The sequence below is a fragment of the Melospiza melodia genome, chromosome 27 (assembly GCF_035770615.1).
Source record: "Melospiza melodia melodia isolate bMelMel2 chromosome 27, bMelMel2.pri, whole genome shotgun sequence".
Taxonomy (NCBI): Eukaryota; Metazoa; Chordata; class Aves; order Passeriformes; family Passerellidae; genus Melospiza; species Melospiza melodia.
In genome coordinates this window covers 10,706,745-10,727,881 of record NC_086220.1, presented here as the reverse complement: position 1 = coordinate 10,727,881, position 21,137 = coordinate 10,706,745, and the positions used below count along the sequence as shown (strand labels likewise).

Below are 21,137 nucleotides of genomic sequence, written 5' to 3'. Positions count from 1 at the left end.
ATCCATCCATCCATCCATCCATCCATCCATCCATCCATCCATCCATCCATCCATCCATCCAATCTCCCAGCTCCAATTTATAATCTCCATTGATCCTGAAACACCCCAAATCTGGGACATCGCAGCTCAATATAGGGGAGTCACTGTGGCTATGGGGACCCCAGGGATGGTTTGTCAAACTACACAGGAACCTGTCAGCGCATTCTCTGCATGACTAATGGCCAGAGCAGGGCCACAATGCCTGTCACTGCCTGTCCTTGCCTATCTTGGACTCGCTGTCCATCCAGGAGCACTTGGCCCCAGCACAAATTGAAATGTCAAGAGAGCTGCCACACAGTGTTCAGCAGGATCACCAAATGGTACTGGACTGCCTCCCCATGGCCTTTGGGATAATGTGGGAAAGAGATCCCAGAGCCCTTTAAGAAGCCAGAATCCCTTTTTTCCCTTGAGTTTCCATCTAGATTTCTTCTCCAGTACCACAACTCCCTCAAAGTGCTGCTGTGGTGTGCCATGTGGGTGCCCAAGATGGGGATGGGGGGGGGGGGGGGGTGGCTTGAAGCATCTCCAAAAATCTGTAAATTAATCTCTGAGTTTTTGTTCCCATTTGGGCTGAGCCAGAGCAAGCCAGCCAGGTCCCTCAGCTTCCCTTGCTCTTGAAAGATCCTGAAGGTCTCTGAAGATCCCTGGTAAATGGGATTTATACCTCAGCCCCATCTGAAAAAGAATCCAGATGACCCCTGGGGAAGAGCCCTTCTTCCCTTTGTAGCTGCCTTGGGCAGCCTGCCACATCTCCATTCCTCTCCTCTCCCGTCAAATCCCTGCCCTGCAACCAGGGCTTCCAGACAGCCCCCAGCTTCCAAAACACAAGAAATTCCTCCCAAAATGCTGGTGGTGTTCCCCCAGGACACAGGGACCCCCACACTCGCCCTCCCCGCCCTGCAGCAGCCAGGCCAAATCTGGCCATTTGCACTCCATGTTACATCCCTCACATCCTGTCACCTACAGTGACTTATTTCAGAGGGGAAAAAAAATCAAACCAAACCCAAACCCAAGGGGCAGATTATTTTGGGGTGGGGGGAAGCAGCTACTTGTGAGGCTCCCCAAGTTTTGAGGACCTTTGCAGATATTTGCAGCATGAGCAAATCCCCTGGAATTAAAAATCTGTTCCCAGGAAAAGGAGAAAGGTGGGTAGGGAGCAATAGCTGAGCTGTAGTGATGTACATGGTCACCCGTCCCACAAGGGGCTTTTTGGTATCATTTTGGGGTGCTTGCTGAGGTGAAAAATCCCAGCTCCTGCTTCTTCTGCTGCTTCTTTTCCTTTTCATTTTAACAAAACACCCAGTGTGGGCCCTTTCACCACGAAATCATCATGCTCCAGAGCATGCCCACTCCCTTCCTCCCCCATTTTCTGTTCTCCACACCAAGAAATCCACTCCTCCTGCAGCCACTGCATAAGGACACCCCAAACCCGGAGCTGACACCGCAAGGGCACCCTAAAAGCGCCGCTTTGTCCCAGTCAAAAGTGAAGTGACCCATCCGGGCGAATGAGGGGTTGTGACACAAACTTGGGGTGATCAGATAAAAGCATTCTTGTGCTCCCAGCCCTCTCGCACACTTGGGGTATCCCAGGATTGGAATGACTCCCCCTGGAATACGGCGGCAGCGTGGCCGTGGCGGTGGCGGTGCGGGGGGAGGCGCGGGGGGAGGTTGCCTTGGCCACGCATCCCTCTGTGAATGCATGACGTGCGCAGGGCTGGCGCCAGGCTGTCTGGGGCCGGGAGTTAGATCAACACAGCTGGAGGGCCCGGGCCACAGCTGGGCAAAGGCAGCGGGTCCCGCCGCCCAGGCAGGGCCTGTGGGAACCGCCGCCAACAAAACCCCCCTGCAAACAAAAGCTCCCCTCCCAGTCCCTCTGAAGCCTTTCAGCGCCCCCCCCCCCCCCCCCCCGCCATCCCTTGGGAAATGAGAGGGGGTGTATGGGAATAAGCAGAGGCTGTACGCTGCTGTTTTGTATTGAGGGGAAGTCATAAGAAGGATTCAGGTGGTGGTCTGAAAAGAGTTTCTAAATGTTTTGTAAACGTTTTAAAGATCTGTGTTAATTTCATGAAGTTTTACAGTAATAATTTATTTTTAAAAGATGTTTAATTCTTTTTTAACTTTATTTTGTTCGGGTTTTTTTGGGGGGAGGGGGGGAGTTGGTTAATGAGGGTAATTATGCATCTTCCCAAGCTGCTATCCTTTACACAGAGGTGATTTCCCAGGAAAGTCATAACGAGTGAGGTGGGGGGTTCGGGGAGATGGGGGGGGGGAGTGGAGAGAAAAATAAAAGGTACAAAAATAATCCAAGCACAAAGAGTGTTGGATGCGGCTTTCAAGGTTTTTTTGTTGAGCAGCTCATGGCTTGGGGGAGATGTGGGAGGAGGGGTGCCCTCCAGCCTGCAGTCCCCAGACCCCTTTGGGGGTGGAAATAAACCCCAGCACTACCAAACTGGGATCTGGGCAGATCTAGAATAAATCGCTGCCGTGGGCAGGAGTAATTTGGTCCAGGTCTCTGTACCCTCAGCCCCCTGCCCCCGTCATTATCAGGGACCCCTGGGCCAAGCAGGCTCCCAGAGCGCCTCCCTCCAACCCTCTTGGCTGTAACATTCCCTTCCTGCACTTTCATAACCAAGCCCCCACAACAACCCCATAACTAAATCCCACCAAAGTCAATATTTGGGGGAGAGAGGATTTTTCCCTTAGGCTCATCCTGACTCGCCGTCGGGGTGTTGCAGGGCTGTCGCTACTGCGGGACCCCTCCACGTGCCACCCGCTGCAGTGACACCCACCCGGGACCCCAGATCGCTCCAGCTTTGGGCTTTTTCTGTGAACATTCTCTGATTCTGTAAGTTTTAAGGCAGCTATGGTAGAAGGGTAGTTTCCTTCATATCCTGCCCGCCCGCCCCCCCCCCCCCCCCCCCCCCCGCCGCCAATCACTTCTGCTAGGGATAACCCTTTGCCTATAAATCTCGTCTCCCACCTCCAAAATAAAAAACCTTCCAGGCTTCTCGCAGGCGCTGACCTAAATCTGGTTTCTCCATCGTAACCTCAGTTTTACCGCAATTAATTTTTTTCTGCTGGTCACAAGATAATTCCTGACGCCAGAAAGTCTGGAGGTCAGATGAGAAGCGGATTGAGGAAAAGGGCGGCACTAATTTCCTTAAAACAGGGAGGTTGGGAGGTGGGAAACCCCATCGTCCTGTCTAAAAATAGGGGCAATTCACTGGGAAGGGGAGTGGGACAGTTTCGGGGTGCTAGGGTTTTGAAGGGGTTAGGGAGGGATAATCCCCAAGAGGTTTGGCGGGTCTGGCCATGGGGAGGGGGACCTGCGTGGTCGTGTCATCCCCCGTCGGGCCACCAAGGGTCAATCTGGGGGGCTGGGGGGGGACCGGGGGGGTGAGGTAGAGGGGTTTAAGACTTCATTTATGTGTAGGGGTGGAGTTTGATGCTTCATTGACCCTCGGAGGCGGGGTTTAGGGCATCGTTAACATAAAAGGGAAGAGATTAATGGTTATTTTACATAAAAGGGGGTTGCGTTGATCAAAATTTGCATGTGGTGGGCGCGGTCAAGCGGCGCTGCCTATATAATGACGGCGCGCGCGCGTCCCGTTTTCCCCGACCCTCTCCGATCACCAGCGAAGTACGAAAGTTGGGGGTCCAGGGGGTGAGAGTCAAAGCTCTCAGAGCCTCCCCTCTTTGGCGGTCTGGTGCTCGAAGGTCCCAGCAAAACCTCCGCTGCCGCGACAGCCCCTGAGGCTCCTAGGCATCCTCCCGTCCTGCATCTCCAGACCTGCTCTGAGCCCACCATGAAAGCCATCAGCCCGGTGCGATCCGTCCGGAGCTGCTACGAGGCTGTTTGCTGCCTCTCGGAGCAGAGTTTAGCCATCGCCCGGGGCAGCCACAACAAGAGCCCGGCCTTGGAAGAGCCCATGAACTTGCTCTACGATATGAACGACTGCTATTCCAAATTGCGGGAGCTGGTGCCGGGCATCCCTCAAGGCACCAAGGTGAGCCAGGTGGAGATCCTGCAGCACGTCATAGACTACATCTTCGACCTCCAAATTGTGCTGGAGGAGGGGTCCAAGGGCCGCGACCCCTCCTCCGAGGCCACCCTATTTTCCCTTAAGGTAAGGGTCGCTTCGGACTAGGGGCTAGGTATGTCGATTTGGGGAGAGAGGATCTGTTAGGTCGGAGGTGATAACAAGTCGGGACAGGGGTGCTGCTGGGTCCCCGAGTGTGTTGGTGGGGAATGGGGAGGAGTGGGTGGGGAGGAGTGGGGACCACCCGCTGCCGGGGTAATCTTAAGCCCGTCCCTTTTCTCTCCAGGCGGCTGAACTCGCCTCAGAACTCCGCACCAAAGACGAGAGAAGTTTGTGTCACTAACGCCACCTCCACCAGGTGAGTGTCGCCTCCGATCACCACCGCCACCATCATCCGCAGCCCAGTCCCCCCCTCCCCATGTGCCCACAGCCCAGGTGGCGTCCTGGGGCCTCCTCCCGCCCCCAGCATCAAAATCCCCAGCCGGCCAAACCGCAGCAACCCATGCTCCCCTCTCTCTAATTTCCCTCGCCCCAGTTTTTCACCACGCGCACCCCACCACCGATACCGATCCAAATAATGCAGACCAGTGCTCCCCTTTTCTGCACTCCCCCCAAGTCTGCCACCTGAACTCCAGCACCAACCCACCCCCAGCATTCCCAGCCGGGAGCCAGATACAGTCCCCGAGGAACTTGGTTTCCTGGCTCCCACCCTCTCTTCCCAAATTTCCATCCCCAACTCCACTTACCACCGCACTAATTACCACTATTATTTTTTTCTCCTCCCTCCCCCTCTGTTCTCTCACCTCCCTGTGCCAATTAGCAAACAGGCAGCGAGTGTCGGTTCCTGGTTCGTTATCAGCCGGAGGTAAATAGCAGCTTCCTCCGTGGCGCCGGGCTGTCTGCGACCTACCGGCCCCGGCATCGCCTCCCCCGGGCCCGGGCACCGCGAGTGGGGAGCGGCTGGTTCCGACCCCCCCCAGCCTTCCACCGCCAGCATCCCACCCACGGAGCTCAGCATCCCAGTTTGGGACCCGAATTCCCATGAGATATTTTTAATGATGGACTGATGATGAAGCGGAGGTTGTCTGTATATTTTTGGATTATAGCAGCGAGTCCTTTTTTTTAAAGGTGTTTAATGGGATGGCGGGGTGGGGATTAGGGGGCTTTGGGGAGGGGGGAACAAACATTCTTGAGTATGAACTAAACTGTCTGGGGCTGTGGCCTCGTGTATTGTGGAGCTCTATACTAGAGTATAACTTTTTCTACCTTTTGTGCAGGAAGGTGATTTTCTGCGAATATGCCTTGTACTTGCTTTATAAACTTTTTATAAAAGTTATCATTTTTGCATAATAAAAACCAGATAATTTTGATTGGTTTTTCTCCTTCATCGCTGGGATGGAAGGAGCTGGGGTGTACCTCTGGGTGGGAAAACCCCCTGGGGGGTGGGAGCCTACCAAACTTTGATGGGAACTTCTAGGGTTACAGTAGGAATCTCCATAATTGTGTAATAGCATTGAAATGTCAGCTCAGGTATGGGAGGAATTAACCCTGGGCTGCTCGTTCCTGGCCGAGGTGGCTGCCAGCTAGTTTGTGTGCCGTTGTGCTTACCTGATACTGAAAGAGTGAAGATGGTGCTGCAGCCCCGGGGACCATCTAGAAGTGTAGCTGGAGCCCTGGGAAGGAGGGAAAAATACGCTTTTTTCCACTTTTAGCCATGTGAAAATAGGCTGATAGGTGCTATGATACTGGATTTGAGCTTCTATTGGGCTGGAAGGGGTGATGTTGCTCCCCCAGGATATACCACATATGGGTAGAGGAGTTTTTGGACTGCTTTTGCTGCCCCAGGTAGTATTGAGAGAGCAGCCCCTGCCTGGCCCGATCTTCTTGTGTCAACACTACAGGAAGAGGTGTTGGGAGCAAAAATGCTTTTCCCTCTCCTTGGGTAATGCTGTGGTTTCCCTTTGGCCCGGGAGCAGAACAGATGTGACCCCGGGCTGGCTCAGCTGTGGAGCTGGATCATGCTCCCTGGGGAAGGTGTTGGCCTGCCCAGGATGAAGTTAAATTGACTTCACCCCCACCTGTAGCACCATCATCTTTATTCCCTATGCTGGGCTCTGGTTTTGCTGCTGTGGGCTTAGCCAGGCATGATGTGGATCCTGCCCCCTGGCATTGGGGTGTCCCCAGGGTGCTCCAGCGTCCAGGGGTACATCATGGGAAGAGGAGAAGGGAGAAGACACAAGGGTCTCGGAGCACAGAGTGATACAAAGCTTTGCCCTAACACACTGGCTTCAGACTCTACCCAATGGAAGAACAGGAGCTTGGGGTGCAGCAGGCACCTGCCAAATGCTCCTTGTCCATGGGCATTTCCACAGAGAAAAACAGCACGTGGAGCTTCCAAAAAGCACCACCTGGTCCAACTGGATCACCAGCCCCTGGGAACTTTCCTCCCTCCTCCCAGCTTGATGTCCCCAGGCTCCCCAGGGACGGTATCCTCCTGCACCTCTGGATGGGGTAGGATGCGGTGACATGGGCTGTCCGGGCATGGTGAGAGGCAGGTGAAGGTGTCCATCCAGAAACCACTGCATCTGGGAACAGAACTGCTGTTATGCTCACAGTGAAAAAATTAGCTTTTGCTATCTCCACTGGTTTTTGGCTCTGGAGGAAAAGGCAAGGGGTGGGTTAGGGGTGAGTGTCTCCACATTCACCTGGATGTCATGGTCATCCAGCTGTGCCAGTGCTGATGTGCCAAAGAGATTTAAGTGGGATGGGTGGGAAAAGCATCCTGAGCATGAGCCAGGGGACAGGGATGAGTCTTGGTACCTGGAAGGTGGAGCTTCTTGCAGCCTGAGCACTCCATCCCAGGTCCTAATGGGTCCCTCATCAGAGATGATGGTGGTGGAAATCCTGGACATGGTGGTGGAAATCCTGGACTTGTGGGAGCATTAGTGAGCCTATTTTGGGGCAGAAGTTACTTGGAGAAGTGGGGCTAGGATAGGGTGGGAGAAACCAGTCCTGCTGGGGCCTTTTGGATGGAAATGACACTGGGGAGGTGGAGGGGGACTGCAGCCCTTGGCGACTGGAGGTGGCCCCTGCCCCTATCCCCTCTCAGGCATCAGGTGCAGGGGATTCCCGAGGCCAGGGGAGGGTGGGCGGTTCGGCTCTAGCTCCCAAGAAGCCTCCCAGGGCCGCTACCTCCTCCCCCGTGGTGGATGGATCCCGGCGCTTTGCCCGGAACAGCTACCCCGGCATTCCCAGACTCTGGCACAAGCCGTGTTCAGACCTCACTAGTTCCCTGGACTGGGCTGTCAGTGTCCAGTGCTTTCTTTGAAACGCCTCTTAAAAAAAAAAAAAAAAAAAAAAAAAAAATAGGATCCCCCCCCCCCCCCCCCATAACTAAAATAACTGCTGGGACTGGGATTTACCTCAGGGGGTTTGATGGGATGATTTACCCCGTGGGGCAGATGGGATTTACCTCGGGGAGAAGATTTACCCCATGGAGCAGATTTATCTTGGCTGTTGTGGGATGCCGATGCTTTCCTGGAAAACCCTGATTAAAAAAAAAAAAAATTAAGTAAAGAAAACGGGAAAAACACGCAGCTAAAAATAGCCGCAAGGGCCGAGATTCACCTCGGGGAGAACAGCTGGAACGAGAAAAATGCTCCTGGCCGAGTAAGCCCGGCGTTACTTTTACCACCCCAACTACACTGCAGGGGTGGAGAAAAGAGGGTGAAGAGGGCAAAAACTAATACCGGGGGGTGTGAGTGGTGAAGGTCGAGCGCGGCCCCGCCGCGGTGCCGGTGGCCCGTGATCCGGCTCGTTCGCCTCTTGGCAAGCGACGGAGTCTGATGCAATCGCTGCGCTGACGGAGGCGGCGGTTCCCACCTGTATTTGCCATTGTGTGCCCGGAGCTGTTTGCAGGTGTTTGCTGGCGCCGCGCTGTCTGAGCCGCACTTCCCTCCTCCTCCTTCTCCTCCTCCTCCCGCTGCTGCCCCGGCCAAGGCCTGGCCCCGCGGCCCCCCCGCCCGGCTCCGCGCCAGCCGCGCTGACACAGATGCTGCGCGCACACGCGTGACCTTGGCCAGGCGCGCTCACGCGGGGAGGGGGGTTCTGGCCGCTGAGCGCGGGTGTGCACACGCGCGTGTCTACTCACATACACTCACTGACACGTGTGGCATGAGCATATTCACATGTGTGTCCATGTATGCACACATGACTGTGCATTTGCACACACCTGTGTGCACTTACACACGTGTTTACGAACACTGACCCGCATGTGTAAGTGCACGTCACACGGGCAGATGTGCATACGTGACTGTGTTCAGTTACACACAGCTATGTGCACTCACACATGTGTATTCAGATGCTGACACGTGTCCAGGCACACTCACACGCATGCATGCATTTACATCCATGCCCATAAATACATACAAAATGCCTACGGGCACTGACGTCTGTGCACACTTAAAATACAGGCACACTTACGTGGTGCATGTATGCATACGTGAGTGCACTTACACACGTGCCTACACACGTGTGCATGTATGCACAGGAGGGCTCATCCTGCAAACCAACCTGCGTAGGGGCTCAGCACCCCCTTGGTTGGACCTCCCAGTGATGCTGTGGAATTAGAGGAAGCTGTTCCTGCTCCCTCCCCACCCCGATGGAGACCATCCTCCGTCGTGGTAGCCAACCCGCTTATTCCTGTCAACCCTGGTCTTCCCTCTCCCACAGGTGACATCAGGGCTTTGTCCCACGGTGGGACTGAGGCTTCACGCATGTCCCAAAATCTGTCGGGGACGAGGGAGGGTGGATCCGCAACGGCGCGGGCCCCGCAGCCGTGACTCGCTGCTGCCGTCTCCAGGGCAGAGGAAGAAGAGCCCGGGTCACCGGGAAGGTTCTCCCCTCGGGAAGATCTGGGATTTCAGATTTCCTCTGGTGTACCCTTGGAAACGACCAGGATTTGCCCCGATGCCTATCCCGGCAAGATTTGGGATCTCTTCTGCTGTTCTCCTTGTGAAGGATCAGGACCTTCTCTGATGCCCTTTCAGAAAGGACTGGGACCTTCTCTGTTGCCCCCATTCCAGGCACAGGGATGTGTGGCATTGGGCTGTGGGGGCTGCTGACCACGTGTGCTTGCCTAGTGGCCCATAACATGCTCTTTGGATAGTTGTTCCCCCCAGTCTGGGCAGAGCCATAGGGCAGCATCACCCCTTATACCCTCTCTCTCCTGGGAATGTTCCTTGGGGAGGAAAATTAGGGAATGGGATCTCATTTGGGGTCCACAGCCCAGCTTCAGCCCCCTGCTTTTGGGATATAGTCAACCTCCTCCTTGTGCTCTGCATCCTGATGAGGTCCCTCACCTCCAAGCTGAATATGCAAAAGAAATTCCAGATCCTGAGGTGAGCGATGGTGTGGGGGCTGTATCCCTAAGCCTCTGGTGGTGCTCTCTTGGTCTGTGCAGAGATGCAGCAGCCCAGGTGTAGCGCCACTATTGCATGTGCTGAATCTGCACTGGAAAAAGCAACATAATTACTTGTTCTTCGCCATCGGCTCTTCACCCTGCTTTTGGGGTGCAGTTCAGACCCTCCCAAGACCCTCAGGGGAGAAGCTAGGAGAGGTCTCCTGGCTCCTCCTCTCACTATGGCCAGAACAGTGATGGGATCTTTCACCTTGCTCCAGGGTGAGGAGGCTGTTCAAGGGGCTGATTAGGGGTGCTTCAGGCCATCCACGAGGTCATTCCAGACCTCTGTAACATGACAGAGTGAAATAAATAGTCTCCAAGGTCCTTTCCAGAAGCTGGTGCAGGGCCTGCCCTTCTGGACACCTTGGTGTCACAGGAAGATACAAATCTGTGTCTTCCAGTATGGGAGAGGACTTTGCTGATGGAAAGCCATGGCTGTAAAAGGCTTATTGAGCAAATATTGGGTAGTGGGAAACATGCCCTTGACTCACAGCACAGCACAGCTGAGGGGATGAGGGCCAACAAGTTTTCGCACCTTCTGGGTCAGCCCTTGCCCCAGTGAGGTCACACTATCAACATGTGTGGATGTCACCTCTGCTTTGCCCAAACTGGAGGATTTGAGGACACAAGCTGCCAGGCCCACCCCATACCCCAATGTCCTTATCCCAAGAGTCATCCACTGGAGCGAGCCCAAGGCAGGCAATTGACACAAATTTATCCACGCTGCTGGTCATGGCCTTGTCTTTGTGCACTGGGATCAGGACAGGTTTGCCTTCTTCCCACAGAGAGGGAGAAGAAGGTCTGGGTGGATTGATTTGCCAAGCTCAGCCACACTCCTGGCACAGGGGTTGCACTGCCCAGCTGGGGTAGCGTCGCTGCTGCCAGGCCTTTTGTTCTGCCTCAAAGTCTCGCACGGTGGGAGGCAAATGACTATCCTTGATCCAAGGCTCCTGGCACATTTTTAGGTGCCTCTCCCAGCTGAGTGTCCTTCCTTGTCCATAGCAGAGGCCATGCCCAGCATGTGTATCCATCTGTCTGTATTCCAGGAGGCTTCTTCACACAAAAGTCCATCTCTGCACATTATTATCCTTATCCCAACCTGAGCATGAAGTTGGCTCTTCCTGGAGAGGAGAATGATGGAGAGAAGAAAAATGGAGAGGAATGAATGGGTGGAGGCATTTGTCTCCATTACCAACCAGGTAATGGAGACAAATCAGGGAATGGAAAGGAACCAGGGGACAGAGACAAACAAGGTGATAGAGAGGGACGAAGGGAAACCAACTGCTGTGGCTTGGTTGCTTCAGCAGAATTAAACCCCGGCCTGTTCTCAGTAGCTGCGGTGGCCTTTTACTGGTGCCAGTAAGGGTCAGAGTTGCCCTTGCTCGGGAGTTTGCCATTGCCTCGGTGATTCCTGTTACTGCTGCACTCTGAAATACCCTGTAGGCCGGCTTGGGTGCCCTTCATCCCCTTTTTCTCTCTCCACTTATCCAGGAAGACCTGGTGCATTCATTCTAAGGACATGGGTGGGGTGCATGTGGAGCAATGGATGGCAGGTTGAATGAACTATGAGTGAACCAGGGGCCAAATCTCCTCATGCTGAGCCCCTCTGAGATCCCTGCCCTCCACCAACAGCACTGTCACCTGTCTGCAGGGTGGGGAGGTACCTGACAGCCTCTGGCTGGTGGAGGCCAAAATTTTTGTTTTAAATAGAGGTGGCTCCCTCTCCCCTACCCTGGGTTGCTGTAACTGGGGATAGGGATGGGGGAGCGATGGCAAGGGTGGGATAAGGATGAGAAGATGAGGACTGGGGCTTGATGGAGATAAGAGATAGTGAGCAATGCGGGATGATGGGGTTGGAGGGTCGCAGCCCCCGGGGTGGACCCCACCAGATTGATGGGGGGGAGTATCTTCGAAAAAATAAGTAACAGAAAATGTATCCTAGTCCTGATGCCCAACGCAAAAGCCCTCCGCCCCCAAAACAGGCGCCCCTATCCCCAGCAGGTGGTCTCAAGAAGGTCCATCCCCTTATTTGCATCGATGACCCCACCCGCCGCGCGGCCACTTTAAGGTCCCTCCCGGCCGCAGCAGAGAGGCGGGGCCACGGCGGCGACAGCCAATCAGCACGCGGCGTTTTCCGCGGGAATTCCGAATTTCGCGGCACGGGTTTTGGCGCTTAAAAAAAAAAAAAACGGAAAAAAAAAAAAAAAAAGAAAAAGAAAAGAAGCGCTCGGGGCCGGGCGCGATCGGGCGGGAGTGGAGCCGGGCACGGGGGTCCCGGCCCAGGCGGGGCCGCTCTCCGGCCACCCCGGCCCCATATGGCCCCAGTGCGACGGATTTTTGGGGCCAAAAGCGAATTTTCCGCCGGTTTCGGCGGCATCGCCGCCGCATTCGTCTCTGCGGGTTTTTTTGGGGGCAATTTGGGGACCGGCCGGTGACATCGCCCGCCGGAACGCCTTCTCGCTCCCCCAAAATGCCCCGGCTGAGATTGTGACCCCCCGCTCCCGGCTACAGAATCGCGGGGTGCTCCTGCCCCCTTCCCCGGGCCGGGCTTCTCAGAAAGGACTTTGCAATGCTGCGGGTCCCCAGGGGAGTGTCCCCCTCCCCGGGGAGGGGGGGTACCGCCCTCCCGCCTCCCCACCGCCACCCGAAGAAGGTCATGTCAGTGATGGTCTCCTGTGATCCGGGGGCTCCCAGCCTGGGCAGCCCCCCGTTATCCGCAGGCTGTTTCACCCAGGTCTACACGCCAGCGGCTGTCAGCGCCCCCGCTTTGCGGGGCGGGTGCCTCTGTGACACCCCCCAAGGTCTCGAGCTCAGGACCCTCTGTTCGGCCTCGGCGGGACGGCTGCCGGTAAGATGTCTGCATCCCGTCTCTTTCTCGGGTGCTGCTTCAGGGACACGGGAGGCTAGGGATGGTGCTGGGTGGGGAGCAAGGGGTAGGTGGCCTCAGCATGTACAGCCCCCCTCTCAAATTTTGCAGCTTATATTGGAGTTTGCACCCTCTAATGTGTCTTTCTGGGGGTGGGGGAGGGTGAGGTCTGAAATCAGAAGTCGCAGAGAAATGGCTCAGATGTTTCTCAACTTCCCCTCGCCCCTGCGTGCCCGGGGCTCCAGCTTCCGCTTCTTGGCCTTTTTCGGCCTCATTGCCCTTCTCCAGCTTGCAAAAAGTCCGGGTTGTGCCTCAACACCCGGTCAGCAATCCCAGGCGCTTTGAGAAGCCCTTTTTATGGTGGGGAAATGAGGAATGGGTACAGGCAGAGACCCTGCCTGCTGTGGGCAGGGGGCACCAGCCGTGCCCACTGGCTCTCCCCACTTTGGAGCTGTGACCCCCAGAGGTGACCCGGGCAGGTGGGGGGACACAGAACAGGGGTTGCTTTCTAAGCTTGGTTTCTTTCTGTGGCTACAGTGGGGCTGGCAATGTCAGATTTTTGGGAGGGGTCTCATCCTCCATGGATCACCCCAAGGCTTTATAGCTCAGACCCTGGTGCTGGGAGTTGGGTAGGGGGTTGCTGTCCCATATCCCTGCCGCCAAGCCACGGGGTCACGGTTGTGTTTATAAAGCTCAACAGTAAGCTACAAAGCTACCCCTAAACAGAGAAAGTGAGGCACAAGTGAGGCTGGCCCCGTGCCCATTGTCAGGGCACATAGGAGGCTCTGCCCAGCCTGTCCCTGCTCCCGGAGGGCCCCCTCCGAGTCGTCGGCCCCGCCAGCAGCTGGCATTTAATTCCTGCCTGCTCCAGCCTGGGCACACATCCAGCCCTCACTGTGAGCCTCTGTTTTCCTCAGTCCTGGGAGAGATCCCAGACCCCACTAACACTGATTTAGTGTTCCCAAAGCTTGATTTATTTATTTATTCCTCTCCCGCCCCCTCCCCTTTTCCCAATCCCTGATGCTTGGTGCCAGCTGGGGACATTGCTGCAGCGGAGGGAGAGGGAGTGTCTTTGCGTCCCGTTTGTACCATGGCTGGGGGGCTGGATGCGGCTGTTTCGAGTTCCATCCCGGGGGACTTTGGGACCACCTGTCTCCTCTCCGGCCTCTTTGTCTCCAAACTGTGTGAGACATCCTGCATTGCCAAGGTCTGTTGTTTAAGAAGACACCATCATTTCTGCCCCCTCCCTTAAAAACACCCCACAGACTCCCAGTACCATTTCTGTGGGTGTGCAGAGCTGGTTTTGGGCTAGTGGCCCCTTTGTCATCATCATCATCACCCACTCCAGTGCTCAGGGTACTCCTTCCTGCCACCGTCCCCTAAATGTGGCTGGGGAGTGGCCTGGGGGTCTTGTGTTACACTTGGGACATGAGGTGCTTGTCCTTAAGTGACATCTGGGATGAAGACGTTTTGGGCTACCTGCCTCTTTGTCATCACCACCATCATCACCCACACAAGGAGATGTTCCGTGTGCTGTTGCCCACAACCATCCCTTGAGCAGGGTCTGGGGGCTCATGTGACAACTGGGGACACGACACGCTCCTCTCTCCCCCTTGGTGGCTTTGGAGAGGCATTCCCCCCTCTCCCCACTTCCTGCTGCCATTATCCCGTTTGTGGTGCTGAAGATACTGTTTCCAGCCCCAGTATGGCGCTCAAAGCCCTGACAGCTGGGGTTCCTGCCGCACACACCCTGTTTATGGCACAGCCTTTGTGTGCAGGCAATCAGATACCAGCCTTTCCTCCCAGTTCCCAAGCAGGGCAATTGCAGCCGCTCCTAACGGCTATGTGCCACATGAGTGATCTGGGATCACATGGAGGAGCCTATCACCCCACGGGAAAGCAGGATGGGTTGTCTCTCACCGTCCAAAAAAGCCTTATGTTTACCATAGTCTCCAATTTGAGGGTTCTGGAGTAATTAAATGTGTTTTCCTTCAGGGAAAAATGTGTATTTTGGAGTGGTTTTAGCCCATGCCAATCCCATCATCAGTGTTTGCCCATGTTTGGTCTCTACAGGGGCTTAGGGCTATGCGAGAGCACTGGAGAGAGGGGTGTTTCTGCCATGGGATCCCAGCTCCTCACCCTGAACAGGGACAAGAGTCCTCTGTGGTTCTGAACAAACTGGCAGGCCTGAGCCATCTGTGCAAAGAGCACCCAAGATGGGCAGCACCTGTGGGTTGTGGGAGAACCTGCTCAGCAGCACCTCAGATTCTACAGGGGTGACATAGTCCCATCCCGCCTTGATCCCATCAAAGGGTTTTCTGCATAGGCAAAAGGGGGGATTTTTGGGGGAGGGATGGGTGGGCAAGTGGTGATTGTGCTGCTGCCCTTGGAGAGGCTTCTTTGGCTATGGCTTTTAAAACTCCTCACTACCGGGAAACATCTCCCAGGATGGGGCTGTTGGAGGGGATGCAGATGTTGGCTGCACCCTAGAGTAAGGGAGCAGCGCCTGGGCTGAGGGTACTGTCTGCTTCCCCAGTGCACGGTGGTCTCACTGTCTCCCAGATCTGGGATCAGCCTCCATTCCCCTGTCTGCCTCTCGTGCACTACTAGCCCTCAGCCACCTCAAGGCAGTGGGGGACCCACCTGTGGGGGTGTGACCCAGCAGCCCCTCAGCACAAGCAGCAGGATCCTGGAGTGGCCCTTGGCACCCAGCCCCAAGCGCTGCGTTCCCACGCCCCCGGTGAAAGAGGGAACAGGGGGAGCCCTGTGAAGGGCCGGGCAGAGCCCGGGCAAGCCCGGAGAAGGCAGCGGATGCTGCTGAAAGGAAGGTTGGCAGGAGAAGCCCTCCGCGGGCGGGCTGAGGGATGCTCTGATGCTTGGGCTGGGCTCAGGGTGTAGCCCCTGGCGCCAGGGCTGGGCTCAGGGCTGCTTGGCAGGCAGAGCTGGCAGGGGGCCCAGCCTGCCCCCTCACTGCCTTATATACACCCGAAATTTTGGGGTCAAGCCTGATTTCCCACCACCATATTGCGTGTAGATGGTATATTCCCACATCCTGGAGAGCCATGGATGGGGGCTGGCAAGTGGTGTGGGGTGGTCCTGCCACGTCTTGGAAGGGGTCTTTGGGTGTGGTCCCTGTTCCCCTACCTACTCTGGTTCATCTTCCCCCCCCAACCCTTCCCCCAGTGCCGGTAGGGTGCTGGGAGCCTCTCGCTGTGCCCCACTCAGCTGTTGTGTGCCTAGTCCTGCCCAGCTCAGGGGATGGCAGCTGGGTCACAAGAGGGAGCCCCTTGTCCATTGTCCCTTGCTGGTGGGCCTCAGAACTCAGGGTCCTGCCGCTGTCTGAGCCCACTAAACCCCCAAAACTGCACCTGGGGAAGGAGGAGTCCCCTTTATCCCCTCCTACCCATGGGGATGGGGGATTCGGGGGCTTTGGAGGTCTCTGGAAACACCAGGACCTGCTGTGGGTTGCTCTGTGCCTCAGTTTCCCCATGACTTGGGATAGGTGGGGTGCAGCTGATCTCTCCAACAGTGATGGCAACATACATTGGCCATGGCCATCCATGCTGGAGAAGCAAGGGATACCGGCGGGGGGCAGGGTGCTGGCAGATGGATGGGGTCTTATCTGAGGCAGGTGTTTCCCATGCGCTCAGCATTAACTGTTGTAGTGCCGGCAGCTGCGGGGCAGATCTGGGGCCACGAGGCTGGGGTTGGAGGCAAGTTCACTGGGAAAAACCTGCTAGGGGAAGGGTGGGAGGGAACAGATTCCCACAGGAGCTCGGGACCAACCTGGCTCCCTGGGGGGAGGAAAACAGCCCCTGGCGCCTCTCCCACCAGCCCCCTCGGGTGGGAACGAGGCCGAGGTGCCCAACCCTTCCCTGCACAGTGCATTGTGCTCCCAAGGGAGCCGCCGTCGGAGCCGGCACAGGGACCTGGGTGCCATGCGGGACGTACTGGGAGGGACCCTGTGGGACAGCCCGGCCTGGGAGCAGGTACTGCTGGGGGCTTGGGATGGGGCTGGGGGGCTTCTTTTTGCTGCTGAGCCAAAGCATTCCTCCACAAATCACCCTGCGCGTGTTTGTGCGTGTGAAGGGGTCTTGGGGGATTTGTTTGTATTGGTGGGGGGGGCGGGGGGATTGGTGACAGCTTCCAGTTCTCCTGTGGATTTACTCTGCTGTATTTTTCCCTGGGGCCCTTTGCCCAAGTGCTGCTCAGGGTTCCTTGAGGGGTTTCAAGGAGCTGCTTGCCATGGTGAGGGGACAGCAGGTGTAGGGATGTTTGTCTCCCCTCCCAGAACCCAGCATATTTCCCTCACCCCAGTTTCCCTCCAGCTGCGTACACGTGTCCAGGGGTCCCGGGGGGGCTGAACCCAGCTGGTCCCAGGTGTGCTGGTGGCAGCTGGGTGCCCTCGGCTGCCTCAACCATGACCTGGTGGGAGGGGGGAAGTGAAATCCTGCCCCCCAGTGGGCAGGGTGGGAGGGTGAGAATCTGGCTTTGGAGCTGCTGCATTCCCAGGGGTCAGCACATGGAGCCCTGCCAGGAGCTGGGGGTGAGGGGGAATCCCGGTGGGTTCCCTGTGACTTGCCAGGGTGTGCAGGAAGTCATGGAAGGTGACAGGACCCCTTATCTCCTCTCTGTCCAGTTCTCCCAGTGGCCTCTCACCTCACTGCTGGGTGCTGCTGTGCCCCTTCCCAAAAGGAGTATTGCAACTGGATGAGCCTCTTGCAGGATTCCCTCACCCAGGATATGGCACCTGGGGCTTGGCTGATGGCCCTGGGGCAGTGTGGGGAAATGAGATGGGTGTCTGGCTTGGCCACAATGCAGGGTTTTCTCTCATGCTCCAGGCCAAGAGGAAGCTGGACCTGGAGGGCCCTGAATTTCGGACGCCCAAGGGGAAGGGCTGGACACTGGCACAGGTCCCCAGCCCCAGGAGTAAGTGATGTGGGGTGAGATGGGGCAGGGGAAGCTGGGGGGAGCAGACCCCACTTCTCTTCCCTCTTAGAACCATGTCCCCTCTAGCGCTACCTCATGTCACCTCCTGCCCATATCCCACATGAAGGAGAGGATGGGGGGGGTCTCTCAAGTCCAGCCCAGTGATACCTCCATCCCACGGGCCTGGCTAAGGAGAGGATGGGGAGATCTCTTCTCTCCAACCCTATATAATCTCTGTCCCAAATCTGACACTAAAGAAAGGAAAACGTGGCCTCTGATGTCTAGCCCCATGTTACCTCCATCCCACATCCAAATTAAGGAGAGGATGGGCGGTCTCTTTTTTCCCCACAGCCCCCAAGTCTCCTGGGGAGAAGACTCGCTACGACACCTCACTGGGGCTGCTCACCAAAAAATTCATCCATTTGCTGAACGAGTCTCCCGACGGTGTTGTGGATCTGAACCGAGCTGCCGAGGTGCTGGAGGTCCAGAAGCGTCGCATCTACGACATCACCAATGTACTGGAGGGCATCCAGCTCATCCGCAAGAAATCCAAGAACCACATCCAGTGGATGTAAGTGATGGGACACAGGGATGGGGCAGGGTGGGGGACACGTAGCTTGGGGACACATGTAGGGTGTGCTGTGCCATCACTCAGATGCCATCTCCGTTGGCAGGGGGACAGGGATCTTTGAGGATGCAGCAATGGTGGCGAAGCAACAAGTGCTGCATGAGGAACTGGCCGAACTGACTAGGACAGAGAGGATGCTGGACCAGCTCGTGCAGGACTGTGCCCTGCAGATCCAGCAGCTGGCTGACAATGAGTCCAACCAGAGATATCCTTGCTGAGGGAGATGGGAGGGAGGGCAGTGTCTTGGGCATCTCTCTGAGCCCCTTCTCCTCCAGCTGTATTCCCCTGGGCTTGGGGGGTGCTTGGAGGGATGCAATGGTTATGTCCTGCTTGCAGCCCCTCCTTTTCCTATACCTAGTCCCTGTTCACGCTGGCATATGTCACCTACCAGGATCTCCGTGCCATCAGCAGCTTCCAGGAGCAGACGGTGATTGCCGTGAAGGCTCCCCCTGAGACGCAGCTGGAGGTGCCAGACTTCAGCAAGGTGTGTGTGGGTGCTGCTGGATCCGTGACACGCTTGATGGGTCCCTCTAGGGTATCCCAAGGACACAGCCTAGCATGACCCTGGGTGGTTTTGGGGTGTCTCCATGGGACTGTTTGACTCTGAGCTGGTCCTTCAAGGGTTGCAATGCCCCAGTTGGATCCCTCATGGGTTGGGGCTAGTGGAGTTGGATATGGGTGACCTTCTGGGTGTCCCCCCTGAACCTTATTCTGCCCTCCCAGGAGAACTTTCAGCTCTACTTGAAGAGCACCAACGGCCCCATCGAGGTGTACCTCTGCCCAGAGGAGATCATGGAGGAAAGCCCCAACAAGGACCACCCTGTACCCTCTGCTGTCACTTCCCCACAGGACCACTCTGTACCCCTTTGCCTGACAAACAGCTCCCCATCAGCCACACAGCCACTCCACCCCATCTCCCAGAGCTGGGGCAGCACAGGAACTCCTCTCTCACCCCCATCTCTGCCTCTCCCAATCCAGGGGGGACCCAGCTCACTGCTGGAGATGGAGCCTGGGCTCCTGGGCTCCCCTGCCCACCTTCTGCAGCAGACAGAGGATCAGCTGCCGTACACCCCCTCCCACCTGGAGCTGGGACCCTTCATTGCTTTCTCGCCCCCCCTGGAAGAGGATGACTATCTCTGGGGGCTTGAGGGCGAGGGTGTAACAGACCTCTTTGAGACATATGACCTGGGAGACCTGCTGAAGCACTGAGTGTCCTCCAGTCCCCATTGCCTTTGTTCCCTCCGGCCACTTGTGTCCTGAGCATGTGGAATCTGTGGGGTGACTGGAGAGATTGGGGTATGTTGGGGAGTACTGGGTTTTCTGAGGATTGGGGGGAGAGGGGCCTTGTGTTGCTCACCCAGTGTGGCTTCTCTGCACTTTCCTGGGTTGGTTGTCACCTCACTGGGCTCTGAGAGTGCCTTGTGATCCATCCAGGACCCATTCCAGCATCCCCCAATAAATCCATGGGGCACCGATTCCCACCATAAGCTCCCACCACCCTGGGCATGCTGGTAGACTGGGAGTGCCTTTGGGTGCCCCACATGGGTTAGGGGTGCCCTTGGGTGGCAGAGAAACTTCGTCCCAGAATGGGCTGTGTCATGGTTTGGGGTCATTCCAGTTGCTCCTCAGTTAAACTGCTTCTTCACAGTCACAACAGGTCATTTCCAGTGGCATTTTCCCCACCACGGCTGGAATAGCCTTAAAAAACCATTGAGGCAGCAAAGCTGAAGTCATCTTTGGATGAGGGAAGGATGAAGCTCTGGCAAATCTCTAGCCTCATTTGGAGCCATATTCCCTGAGGGGCTGCAGCCCCTCTGCCCCAGTGCACACCAGCTCCCTCCAGCCTCTTGGAGTTGCTGGTGCTGGCAGTATCAAAACTGGAATGTACTGGGAACAGGTATGCCTGGGGGAGGCAGAGAGGGGCTTGGGAAACAGCTTGGGACAAGCCCTGGGACATGGGGTAGGATAGGGCTTTTAACTGTAGCATTCTTTGCTAAATATCTGTAATTATTGCACTGTATTTATCCGGGTTCCCCCTTTGGTGTGGGGCTGGCAGGGCTGGGAGGGGTTGGATTTGCCAGTGGGTCTATTTAAGTTGTCCTTCCTTGGGTTGCTGGTGCTCCTCTAGGTTGGCTCAAGAGATGGTGTGGGTGAGAATGTTTTGGCCTGGATAAACTTGTGGCACTTGATGTTTTCTGCCCAGGAGGGGTTGAAATAAAATAAAATTTTGGTTTTATAAAGGGCTGTTTTCCTCTAAGCAGCAAAATGTTGGAATGGTTTGGCTGGAGAGGGGAGCTGAGCTGGTTTTGCTCCTGTTTCAATGGCCGTGTTTGGGGCTTTTTAGCTGGCCAGTCTGCTCTGTAGGCACTTGTGGAGAAGGGGTTGGAGATGAAGCTTTGACTGGAGTGAGGAGAATGAGTCTGACCTGCTCAGATTGGTGATTTCCAGCTCAAATCTGGCTGGATTGAGCTTTTGCCTGAGCTAGAGCCCCTCCAACCAGGAGTGTAGGAAAAGTCCCACCAAGGCTGGGGTTCAGCTCCCTATGGATCTTGGGGCTGGGTGGGCTTGTGCACCCCAATTTGAGGTCTGCAAAGCAAGATCCTGGGGGAGCTGTGTCCATGTAAGGTCCTTCCCCATGTGTCTCCTGTGACCTGGGGATGCCACCAGTGCTGGTGGCAAAGTGATGGTCAGTGGTAGCAGATGATGTCCTGTGGCATGTGGTGGTACCCTGCGAGGATCTTTGAGTCATGGGGAAAAGTATATATTGTCCTAATGAATATCTATATTGTATTTGAATATATATCTGTTACTAATAGAAAAAGGGGGAAATGTAGTGAGAGTCCTATGTATTGGATTATTGGATAAGTGGGTCCCAGCTATTCTAAATGAGTCACAGCTGCGAAGTCCTTAGTTGGGCAGCAACTGTGGCTTGTAAAGATAGCTGGGATAAAAGGGGTAGGGTCGAGAGTCCCGGATGAGCCCCTTTGGAAGCTACGAGGAATTGCACTACAGAGAACAGAAGCTATGGACTCTTTAAGAATATAATAACAACAATACAACAACAGTACCCGGGTGATTTCTGGCGGTACCCAGTGATGGCTGATGGTACCTGGTGATGTCTCGTACCCGGGATCGTGGCACGTGTTGGCGTTGCATAGTCTGGTGGTGTGGAGG

General features: G+C 56.0%; 2 protein-coding genes and 1 long non-coding RNA gene across 4 annotated transcripts; 2 read left to right on the top strand and 1 right to left on the bottom strand.

The window, feature by feature from the left end:
• The first annotated feature begins 3,635 nt into the window (after nt 1-3,635).
• On the top strand, nt 3,636-5,449 carry ID3 (inhibitor of DNA binding 3). Its single transcript, XM_063177414.1, has 3 exons — nt 3,636-4,166; nt 4,366-4,437; nt 4,900-5,449. Exons 1-2 carry the CDS (start codon nt 3,846-3,848, stop codon nt 4,420-4,422), a joined length of 378 nt encoding a protein of 125 aa, XP_063033484.1. The 5' UTR covers nt 3,636-3,845; the 3' UTR covers nt 4,423-4,437; nt 4,900-5,449.
• On the bottom strand, nt 5,447-8,032 carry LOC134429987 (uncharacterized). 2 transcript variants are annotated; one of them, XR_010030701.1, is made up of 3 exons: nt 7,962-8,032; nt 7,502-7,626; nt 5,447-6,664 (listed from the first exon to the last, which is right to left on the bottom strand). It is a non-coding gene; the product is annotated as an uncharacterized LOC134429987 (long non-coding RNA). The 2 variants fall into 2 exon arrangements; XR_010030700.1 differs by lacking the exon at nt 7,962-8,032 and adding an exon at nt 7,707-7,780.
• A 4,077-nt stretch (nt 8,033-12,109) lies between these two features.
• E2F2 (E2F transcription factor 2) lies at nt 12,110-19,929 on the top strand. The gene is made up of 6 exons (XM_063177333.1): nt 12,110-12,388; nt 17,248-17,335; nt 17,687-17,906; nt 18,010-18,168; nt 18,333-18,447; nt 18,687-19,929. The coding sequence occupies exons 1-6, from the start codon at nt 12,110-12,112 to the stop codon at nt 19,170-19,172; spliced, it is 1,347 nt and encodes a 448-aa protein (XP_063033403.1). The 3' UTR covers nt 19,173-19,929.
• The last annotated feature ends 1,208 nt before the right edge of the window (nt 19,930-21,137 follow it).

Bases quoted from the DNA above. Each gene is read 5' to 3' on its own strand.
- ID3 (XM_063177414.1), top strand. From the start codon at position 3,846: ATGAAAGCCATCAGCCCGGTGCGATCCGTCCGGAGCTGCTACGAGGCT. The intron at 4,167-4,365 runs GTAAGGGTCGCT...TTTTCTCTCCAG, and splicing joins CCACCCTATTTTCCCTTAAG to GCGGCTGAACTCGCCTCAGA.
- E2F2 (XM_063177333.1), top strand. From the start codon at position 12,110: ATGCTGCGGGTCCCCAGGGGAGTGTCCCCCTCCCCGGGGAGGGGGGGT. The intron at 12,389-17,247 runs GTAAGATGTCTG...CTCATGCTCCAG, and splicing joins CCTCGGCGGGACGGCTGCCG to GCCAAGAGGAAGCTGGACCT. The intron at 17,907-18,009 runs GTAAGTGATGGG...CTCCGTTGGCAG, and splicing joins AAGAACCACATCCAGTGGAT to GGGGACAGGGATCTTTGAGG.